This window comes from Myxocyprinus asiaticus, chromosome 41, assembly GCF_019703515.2.
Source record: "Myxocyprinus asiaticus isolate MX2 ecotype Aquarium Trade chromosome 41, UBuf_Myxa_2, whole genome shotgun sequence".
NCBI classification, from domain to species: Eukaryota; Metazoa; Chordata; class Actinopteri; order Cypriniformes; family Catostomidae; genus Myxocyprinus; species Myxocyprinus asiaticus.
In genome coordinates, this window is record NC_059384.1 from 3,961,269 (window position 1) to 3,972,326 (window position 11,058).

At 42.6% G+C, this 11,058-nt stretch overlaps 2 gene segments (V, D, J or C); one reads left to right on the top strand and one right to left on the bottom strand.

Annotated features, from left to right (window-relative positions):
* Positions 1 to 747: 747 nt before the first annotated feature.
* LOC127431681 (immunoglobulin kappa variable 4-1-like) lies at positions 748 to 1,343 on the bottom strand. The segment is given in 2 exon segments: positions 748 to 1,085; positions 1,213 to 1,343. Coding segments are annotated over 2 exon segments (387 nt in total).
* A 448-nt stretch (positions 1,344 to 1,791) lies between these two features.
* LOC127431745 (Ig kappa-b4 chain C region-like) lies at positions 1,792 to 3,123 on the top strand (the record flags this gene model as incomplete). The annotated part of the segment is given in 2 exon segments: positions 1,792 to 1,831; positions 2,692 to 3,123. Coding segments are annotated over 2 exon segments (357 nt in total), but the record flags the coding sequence as incomplete, so codon positions are not given.
* Positions 3,124 to 11,058: the final 7,935 nt, after the last annotated feature.

The window sequence follows — 11,058 nt, forward strand, 5'->3', positions numbered from 1 at the left end:
AAAACACAGTTATTTTACTTGATAAGCTTGATAATATTGTGCAAACAGTATATTGTCATTCTACGACTATCATATAAGTCATATAATTTAAGTTATAACTACTAAAATAAACATCTGGACTTGTGTATACCGGAACATATCCTTATTGTTCAACACGCATCTACAAACAACACAGAATGGCAGTGACAGCAGCACGCCCTCATCCACTTTCATTCATTTCTGGCTTTTTTTAATCAGGTTCAGGGTCTTTTGTAGATCAGTGATTTACACGTTTATCTATTTAAATGAATATCAGGTGCTAAAACTACAACAAATTATATTCTCCAGAGACTCCAGCACTAGATGAATCTATTTGAACACCTGAACAACATGTATGTGACATCACCTCTCACTTTATATGAGCCTGTCCAATTGAGGGGGTGAAACAAGTCAAATGTTTAAATTTATGAATTACATTAAAATATGAAATCTGTGAAAACAAATGTTTTATGTTTGCATGATGCTGTATTCACATGGATAGGGGTCAGTAAAGTTTAAGACTAGTGTCATATCAGCCAGTAAAACATAAACCAAAAATTACTGAATTTATAATAAAATGTGTCGTTCAGTTTCATATGTAGTGTTGAGTGTGAAATATCAAAATCAAAAACTTTGTGTCCATGTCAATTTATAATGTAACATTCAGAGAAACTGTTTCTGTATCAGTAGTTCCTCTTTCACTGAAGGAGGTTTTTGTACGACTCTTTATCACTGTGTGAACACATGTTTATTGTTGATGTAGTGATAACTCTGACAGTAATATTGTCCTGCATCTTCAGTCTGGACTCCACTGATGGTCAGAGTGAAATCACTATTAGATCCACTGCCACTGAATCTAGATGGAGTTCCAGACTGCAGGTGGTTTGTATAATATATGAGGAGTTTAGGAGCTTCTCCAGGTTTCTGTAAGTACCAGCTCAAGCAGTGTCCCACACTACTGTGATAGTAGACATCACTGCTGGTTTTACAGTTTACTTTAACTTGTTGTCCTGGTTGAGCTGCTGTTGTTGAGGGATTCTGAGTGACTGTGATCTGTCCATTACACTCTGAAACACATAATAAAATAAAGAGAATTTTTCAATATTATTTCACAAAAGCTTTTTGACCCTTGAAATAATAATAATAATAAAAAAAACTTTTATATTTGTGAAATGCACTGAAATAGATTCTCACCAGCAATGAAAAGCAGTAGAGAGCAGATAATGAGAGTGTGTGCTGTCATCTTTACTGTGAATGAGTGAGAACTGAAGGAACAGTGATGCTGGTTTGACAGTCCTGACTAACAGACAGTCTGATATTGTGCTTTAATCAGAGGGGTGGGACACACATTCAAAACTGTTTCCTCTCACCAGAAAATGTGACCGTTACAGGAGAACAGCAGAAATAAGAAACAATTAACGTCAAATTACATTCATACATTTCAATCTTTATCTTTTAGTTATTAATTCCAATTGCTTGAAATTCGAATGATTTTTGCTCATTGTGGATATCTCATGAGCATTCAGTAGATCAAAGTAAATCAAATGAGTTATAGAGTGGAGTTATTACATTCTAATAAACATGTTGTGTATCATTTGGAATGTAATATGTATCTTTTTATTGTATTTTTTAAACAGTAGTTGATCACAATATGAAATGAATCATGTTTGAATGTGTGTTGTGTAAAGATGTGTTTGTGATCATGTGTTTAAAGTGCAGTTAGTGAAGCGCTCAGAGGTTTTTGTACAGCTGTTCTATTAATTTGTATCACTGTGGTGGACTTTCGGCAGCGGCACCAGACTGGATGTTGGCAGTAAGTAAATCAACAAATCATCATTTTAATGTTATATGTGTTTTTATAATGTGGAATGTGTCAGTTTTATGTTGAATTGACACACATAAGAGTTCAGTGATTTGTCTCACTTTTTTAAAATTTCATGATTTTTATTTATATTTATTTATTTATTAATAATATCTGATTAGACAGATTGAATAATTTGGCTGTTTTTCAAGAAATGAAGGTGAACTTTAAAGACACTTAATTTTCACTTTGTCAGCACATGTGAATTCGTTGCTCGTACAGAAGTGAGATGTTATTCAGTTTTTGTAGCTGTTAAATGGCTCTGTGTTTAAATTACTAACATTATCAAGAGTTCATAAAAATGCTCCTTCAATATGAAATGTTTCTTAATGTAATATGTAAGATATAAAGTTTTACTGTAGGAATTCTTTCACCAAATTAACTGTTAAAAGTTCATCATTGTACAGAATTTTCTTTTCTATTCTCTTGAGGTTGGGCAATGTCTTTTCATAGTTATTTCTTAATGTAGAAAGAGAAATTTATGAAGGAAAAATATTCTTCAACTTCTGTGTAAGTTTAACTGCAATCATATAAAGATATGTGAACTTTATTAATAATTTCATCAAACTGTCAAACTGACATCATTTTGGTAATTCAGAGTCTTTGGGGGGAAAAATTGTTCTTTATATGAGCGAACAGATCAACATGAAGAAAAAACTTGCAGATTAATGTTGAAAGTTTTCAATTATATATTTAAAGATCTTGTAAAAAAAAATATAAAAATATATAATTTATTAATGTACTTTCTTTTGTTTCAATCTGGAGAAAGAAATCTTTTCTTCTTTTGAAGTTGTCTATTGTGTATTTGTCAGGCATCACTCGTCCTAAAGTGAGCGTCCTGCCGCCCTCCAGTGAAGAGATTTCCACAAAGAACACAGCAACACTGATGTGTGTGGCCAACAAGGGCTTCCCCTCAGACTGGAGCCTGAGCTGGAAGGTGGACGGGAGCAGCAGGTCTGAGAAGAGCAGTGCTGGGGTCCTGGAGAAGGACGGTCTGTACAGCTGGAGCAGCAGTCTGACTCTCTCTCAGGAGGAGTGGATGAAGGCGGTCACAGTGAGCTGTGAGGCCAAACAGAAAGACCAGCTGTCAGTCACTGGAGAAGTGAGGAGAGATCAGTGTTCTGAGTAGATCCTCTGGATTCTCTTCTGCTCTTCTCACTCATGTCTCACATGGAGACTAACAGTGGCCTTCTATTCATACAAGTATATGTGTGCTTTTGTCTTTCAGTGCTCATTCTCTCTTGTCAAAATTCAATAAACAAATAAAATATTCAATTATTTTAAGTTTCCTGTCTTTGTTATTTGAATAGTTGATTAATTTATATTATTTGGGTCATTTGTTTGTTCAGTTCGCTCACATTTTATAAATAAACTTCACTCAATGAACCATGAAAACACCTGCAGAGACATTATGAAACAAGACTGTGCAGTCAAATTAGGAAACTCAAACATATGGTGTTCTCAGTAAATGTAACCATTTATGAACAGATTTTGAAATATAAACATTCAGGATCTAGCATGATTGAGAATGTTTCAAAGATTATTTTGTGTCCTTTAATGAAAACAAGTAAATCTGATGTTTCGCACAAAGGAGTTAACATGTTTTTTTTTAAGTGTTCATGGTATTACGATGGTGAACATCTGCTGATGGAGCTGCTCTATTCTGAGAGGAACACAAGCACTCCAACCTGATGATGCAAATATTTGAACTCTTTCTTGTGTGAAATGAGACAGTTGAGTTTGACTAATGGAGAGATGAGCTTTGTTCATATTCATCATTTTACACTGAGTCTGATCTCAGCAGTCATACTGACCTTATGAATGTTTCAATCAACTGTTCAAAACTCAATATTAGAGTTGGGATGCTCGAGTCCGAGTCTCGAGTCCAGTTTTAATGGACTTGGACTTGTCATGGACTCGGATGCATTTTACTCAGACTTGACTTTTATTTGAGCCTTTGGGACTCGGGACTTTTTTCAGAGTCCAACTGAGTCCATGGCATGTGATTTGTGATGCAATGAACAAAATAAATAAATAAAAATAATGAAACAAAAATAAATGGACACTTTGTCTGCAAGCAGTTGTATCATCCCTGATGTCGTACACTGTAACAAAAAACAAAACAAAACAAAAAACCTTAAAAAAACGGTCAAATGACTGGTAGCAGCGGCTGCCAAACAAAAACCTTTAAATTAAAGTAAAATATCCTTATTCAAATAAAGTTCAAAAACAATAAACTTACAGAAATTTTCATTAAAAGTTTTACAGAGAAACACCGTTATTTTACAGGTATTTCCTGATTTGTTATGATCAAACACCTTCAATTAAGTGATGGCACTAAAAGTTTTACAGAGAAACACCGTTATTTTACAGGTATTTCCTGAATGATTATGATCAAACACCTTCAATTAAGTGATGGCACAAAAAGTTTTATAGAGAAACGTCTTGGTTACTGTTGTAACCTCCGTTCCCTGATGGAAGGAACGAGACATTGTGTCGATGTAGTGTCACTAGGGGTCACCCTTGGGAGCCCCAAACACCTCTAATCTTTGAGAAAAGGCCAATGAGAATTGGCGAGTGGAATTTGCATGCCACTCCCCCAGACATACAGATATAAAAGGAGCTAGCTCGCAACCACTCATTCAGGTTTTGTGCTGAGGAGCCGAGACAAGGTCTCGGCCATTTCAGCGGATAGTACCACTTTGTGGCAAGAGGGACACATGGGGTCCCTATAGAAATGTATAGGGATGCTATCGATGTTGTGATACTAGGGGTCCCTATAGAAAAACGGCACAACAGCTGGACCGCGTTACGTGAACTGCCGATGCAGGTGCAAGCAATCTGCTGCGTGCATAATAGCAGGTGCATCAGTCCGCACGTAACCTCCCCCAATGCCCCACTAGACGTCATGTAGTTCCCCACATCCCAGAGGGGGGGAAGCGACGTAACTAGCGTGGGAGCAGGCCGTGCCAGCCATGACCTTTTCTCTCTGTTTTCTCTCCACAGAGTATTAGATTCGGCTGGGGCCGTCAACGCTATTACACGCACCAGGGAAGGTGTTCTTTTCCTTTTCTATACTTTCAGGGGGAAAAGACCCCGCTGAGACCACATCCTTCCCGGAGGAGAGGTAACACGTGGCAATACGTCACATGGGCTCAGTAGCCACACATGGAAGAGGCGTGGTGGTAGATCTTGCCTGGAAGGGGAGGAGCTCTACAAACACAGCGACCGGGGCAGAGATGTTTCTGCCCAAGGGAGAGGCAGGTCTGCCAACAGGGAGACTGTACCACTGAAAATACATCACAGGGGGTTACCAGAGTAACTGGTACCTGTGGAGCACCTATCGCAGTACAGGGCATATTAGTACCCATAGTGGGTCTGGCTGCGAATTCCTCAGTCGAATTTGCGAGCCACAGGGCTAGGGAGGAAGGACATCCAGGGTTCACGGTTCGTGAACTCGCATGGGAGAAGAAGCGCACATCTTTGCCTCACAGAGGGGAAGTGGGCCAATACGGCGCCACAAGTGTGACCTATTCCTCACAGGGTCTGTACAAGTAGGCTCACTGGGGGAATGCGTATTTGCGCAGCCCCCGGGACCAGCTGTATGTCAGAGCATCTGGTATTCCCTGATGGGAGCCCCCCTTGGGACAGAGCGGGTAGTGGGAGGATTCCCGGGAAGTGAACAGGTCTACCTGTGCTTTGCCGAATCGACTCCAAATCAGCTGGACCACCTGTTGACTCCAGAGGAGGAGATGGCAGGTGAGTTGCGACACGCAATGAGAGTGTAGGCCACCTTGGCAATTTTTATATGATACTGTCACTGTGTTGTCTGACCGGACCAACATATGCTTGCCCTGGATCAACGGCAATAGCCTCCGCAGGGCAAGCAGTACAGCCAGCAACACGAGGCAGTTGATGTGCCAACACAGCCATGGTCCTGTCCAGGAGCCAGCGGCTGCGTGTCCATAACACATGGCAACCCAACCCAACTTGGAGGCATCTGTGGTGACCACGACACATCTGGACACTTGATGTAAAGGGACTCCTGCCTGCAGAAATGCAAGGTCTGTCCAAGGGCTGAACAAGTGGCGGCAGAGTGGCGCCATGCCCATCTCGGGACTCGAGTCTGAAGCCAGTGCTGAAGTGGTCTCATGTGCATCAACCCGAGTGGCATGACCGCCGCCGAGGACGCCATATGCCCCAGGAGCCTCAGACAGTGTTTCAGTGGAACCGCTGTCTTCCACCTGAATGACTTCAGGCAGTTCAGCACCGACTGCGCGCGTGCGCTCGCTTGTGGGGCACGCTATCATTGAGACCGAGTCTAACTCCATGCAGAGAAAAGAGATGCTCTGAACTGGGGAGAGCTTGCTCTTTTCCCTGAGCACCAGGTCCCTGTGTACGCACAGCAACTCTCAAGCGTGCGCTAGAATCAGCCAGTCATCAAGGTAGTTGAGTATGCGGACACACTCGCCACACTGAGGAGCCTTGCTTCGTCTCGAACTTATGGCTGTGCTGAGGGGGCCCTCGAAGCACTTACCTTGCTCCATGTACCCAGCGTCGGGGGGGTGGGTCGGCGATGGTGAAGGAGGGACTTTTTGCCCATCCTCGTAACTCATAACAACCTCCTGGCCGTGGGTGTGAGTGTGATGCGGTCGGGCGCAAAGGCGGGGGTCGCAGGTGCTCAATGTCCAGTCGTCGTGATAACAGCGGTCGTAAACACCGACCATGTGACCAAAAGAGTGAGGAAACCGCTCTTTTTTGTTTTGAAAATGTGGGTACTGCAGCCCGTTCAGGGTGTGGCAAACACAAAACAAAAGGGAACACAAGATTTACCTCCTGGCCCTCCACCCCGGGGGACGGAGTGGTCTGGATACCAGCTCCATGGTAGCAGCGGACATTTCCCTCTCTGGGTCGTCCGTCTCAGGGGCGCTTAGGAGCCTTCCGGGTCCTTGTGCCTGGTCGTGAGGCAGGGGGAATCAGCTTACTGTGGGGGGCTCTACGCTGGGGCCAAGAACTGGGCTCAGGCTGTGGTAGAGATGCCTGGGCTTTCGCCGTCGCAGGGGGACGCCCTTGGCGAGCAGACGGTGTATGGGATCTTGAGCCACGCCGGGGCAAGATGTGCAGTATCGCCTCCGTCTGCTGCTTCACCATCGAGAACTGCTGGGAAAAGTCCTCAACGGTGTTGCCGAATAGGCCAGCCTGGGAGATAGGGGCAGCAAGGAACCGTGTCTTTTCGCCCTCACCCATCTCAACCAGGTTGAGCCAAAGGTGGCGCTGCTGGACCACTAATGTGGACATCGTCCGCCCGAGAGACCGCGTCGTGACCTTCGTCGCTCGGAGAGCGAGGTCGGTCACCGAGCGCAGTTCCTGCATCAACTACCCTCGTGCAGTTATTTTAGCGCCTTGGCTTGGTGGACCTTCAGGATGGCCATGGCTTGCAGGGCATAGGCGGCTTGTCCAGCAGCGCTGAAGGCTTTGGCCGTCAGGGATGACGTGAACCTACAGGGCTTGGACGGGAGCTTTGGGCATCCGCACCAGGTGGCGGCACTCTGCGGGTATAAGTGCACCGCGAGCGCCTTATCCATCGGGGGAGTTGCCGTACAGCTCCTGGCTGCCCTGCCATCGAGGGTAGTGAGGGCGGGGAAACTGAGAAATCGGGACCGGGCAGTAAAAGGTGCCTCCCAAGATTTTGTCAGCTCCTCGTGCACTTCCGGGAAGAAAGGCACTAGAGCGGGGCGCGGCTGCACCCGGGAAAACATGTCCGTCATCTCTGCATCAGCCTGTGACTGGGCAATTGTCACCGAAGGGAGGAGCCCAGCTGAGGCTTCTGTATCCGACTGGACAAGCCCTCTCTTTGATGCTGCGCTCGAGAGCTTATCAGCTTCGCTGATAAACAAAAGGTTGAACTCGCCATGAGACGAGCCGGCAGACTCATCCGGAAGCACGATTGGGGCAGAAGAGCGTGCTGGGAAATGGGAGGTCCGCAGGGGGATACCCGGCGGAGGCTGTCCCGCTGGGGTCCCCAAATCGCCCCCAGTGCTAGCCGCGCTGGCCTCAAACCCGTAGGTAGAAGGACCGAGGCGGGGAGCTGCTGGGGTGGCTTGCTTTCTCACGAAAGCAAGCCGCGACCGCAACGTTGCCATGGTCATGTTCTCGCAGTTAGACCATGAACCATCCACGATCGCTGCCTCCGTGTGGGTCGCGCCCAGACATGAAAGTTAACCATCTGAAGTTGAGAGGTAACGAATGCAACCAGGAATAACACATAATTGGAAAGGCATCTTTAAAAAGGCGTGTCTTTAAAAGACGTTCCGTGTGTGCCGCTCTTTTAGAGAAATATACTCTTTCAGGAAAATATACTCTCTTTTTTCTGCCGAAGTGACCAGGGGCGTTCTCTGCAGTGCACCAGTGCAAAGGAGGGAGAAGCCACTGAAATGCGCCGTCAGATCCAGCAGAGGTGAATGAACAGTCGTGAGAATTCAGCTCAGTGAGCATGACCGTTCGGCTCCGAAAAGAAAATCTGAATGAGTGGTTGCATACCAGCTCCTTTTATACCCGTATGTCTGGGGAAGTGGCATGCAAATACCACTCGCCAATTTTCATTGGCCTTTTATCAAAGACCAGAGGTGCCTCGGGTTCCCAAGAGTGACCCCTAGTGTCACTACATCGACACAACGTCGAGTGAGTTACAGATAGGGAATGATACATATACAATTAAAGTGGGGTTGGAAACTTAATTACAAATAAAGTACACACCACTATTGATTCTAAAACACTTTTTTTTTTATGTATTCAGATGTAAATTTAAGATTAACTGAAAAGTCTTTAAAAAGTAGGATTTAATTTACCATTCCTTTAAACAAGTTTAAACAAACTTTATTTAAATTGTTTGTACTAACATTTGCCATTATGAGACAATCTGGCAATGTGAATACAGAGTACCGTCAGATTTGAGAGTGTTAGTTATTAAATGTTTACCAATTTAACCATGCACCTAATGCATGTCTTAGCACCCCCGTCTGAAAAATGTGAACCACCAAACAAAGGACGTCGTGGATTCACAACAATGGACACTTTTCACATATGTATCACAGCGAGGTAAACACAGTTGTATCAAAATAAATAAATAAATAAATAAATATTGTCAATTGGTACACCAAAATCAAACCAACCATCTAATAAATGTATAAACTGCAGGTGCATTTAACATGTCTGAGGATCTTTCCCTTAATGTTCTCCTGAAAATTAAATAAAGGATTGATGATGATGATGACTAATATCTTATTTTATATAGTACTGCAGTTGATACTTACTAGTGATGGATTTGTCTCTCTGTTGGGTGTCTGTTCTCCCCCGTAAACCTTGATCTAAAAAAATGTTAGCAAGTTTCTTATCATTAGCAGTTATCAGTGTTGGAAAGGGGAATGTAAAAATTGCTCAAAGAAACAGGCAGCTACACATACACTACCGGTCAAAAGTTTTGAAACACTTGACTGAAATGTTTCTCATGATCTTAAAAATCTTTTGATCTGAAGGCGTATGTTTAAATGTTTGAAATAAGTCTTGTAGACAAAAATATAATTGTGCCACCATATTAATTTATTTCATTATAAAATTAAAATGTAATAAAAAAAAAATAAAATACTTTTTTTTTTTAAATTGATGACTTGGACCAAATAATAAAGAAAAGCAGCCAATAAGTGCCCAACATACACTGTTAAAAATTTTCCCGTAAAAAAACAGTAAAGAACTGGCAGCAGGGCCGCCAGCAAGTTACTGTAAAATTAACAGTATCTTGCTGTAGCTGAAATTTACAGTTTGCTACTGTTTTTGCAAATACAGCATAAAGCTGTTATTTTACTACCTTTACAGTAAAATACTGACAAAAGGATTAGCAGTTAATTACTGTTTATTTGCACTTTTTCACAAGAGGTATATTTGCAGGATTTTACTGTAAACTACAGTAAAAATACACTACATGCTACTGTATAAGCTATTGAGTAATGGACTGCTAGTAAAAAGGACTACAATGTGTTTACTTTTTTCTAAACTTTGTGATTTAATAAATTATTCCTTAGTCTTGCAATAAAAAATACCATGTTTTAATGGTGTATAAATGTAGCCTTTGAAATAGTGACTTAAACTTTTAAAACAAATAATACAGCTTCAAAGTGTCTTTTCAAAACGCCTCTCTTTATTTGCAAAACCCCATTCTTGCAAAACAGCTGTACAAAATTATAAGGCAATTGGTAAAACAAAGCCCAAAGCTGATTTGGGTAAATAAACTTACATTTCAGCCATATAAATAATAAATACATATTATAACAAATAATAACAAATCTCTGTCTGTCCAAACACTGAACTCTGGACACAAACATTCATAACTGAGAAAGTGGCTGAATGAATGACTAAAACAGTGTGTGTGAGTGTCTGAGAAAGTGTTTGTGTGAGTTTGTGTGTGTGTGCATGTGTTTGTGTGTGAGTGTTTGTGTGAGTTTGTGTGTGGATGTGTGTGTGTGAGAGAGTGTGTGTTGTGTGTGTGTGAGAGAGAGAGAGTGTTTGTGTGAGTTTGTGTGTGCTGATTGTGTGTGTGTGTGTGTGAGACTGTTTGTATGTGTGTGAGAGTGTTTGTGTGAGTTTGTGTGTGTTGAGTGTGTGTGTGTGAGAGAGAGAGTGTTGTGTGTGTGTGTGTGAGAGAGAGAGTGTTTGTGTGAGTTTGTGTGTGCTGATTGTGTGTGTGTGTGTGTGTGAGACTGTTTGTATGTGTGTGAGAGTGTTTGTGTGAGTTTGTGTGTGTTGAGTGTGTGTGTGTGAGAGAGAGTGTTTGTGTGAGTTTGTGTGTGTTGAGTGTTTGTGTGTGTGTGTGTGAGAGAGAGTGTTTGTGTAAGTTTGTGTGTATTGAGTGTGTGTGTGTGTGTGTGTGTGTGAGAGAGAGTGTTTGTGTGAGTTTGTGTGTACTGAGTGTGTGTGTGTGTGAGATAGTGTTTGTGTGTGTGTGTGTGTGTGTGTGTGTGTGTGAGAGAGAGTGCTTGTGTGAGTTTGTGTGTGTTGAGTGTGTGTGTGTGTGTGTGTGTGAGTTTGTGTGTGTTGAGTGTGTGTGTGTGAGATAGTGTTTGTGTGAGTTTGTGTGTACTGAGTGTGTGTGAGAGTGTTTGTGTGAGTTTGTGTGTGTTGAGTGT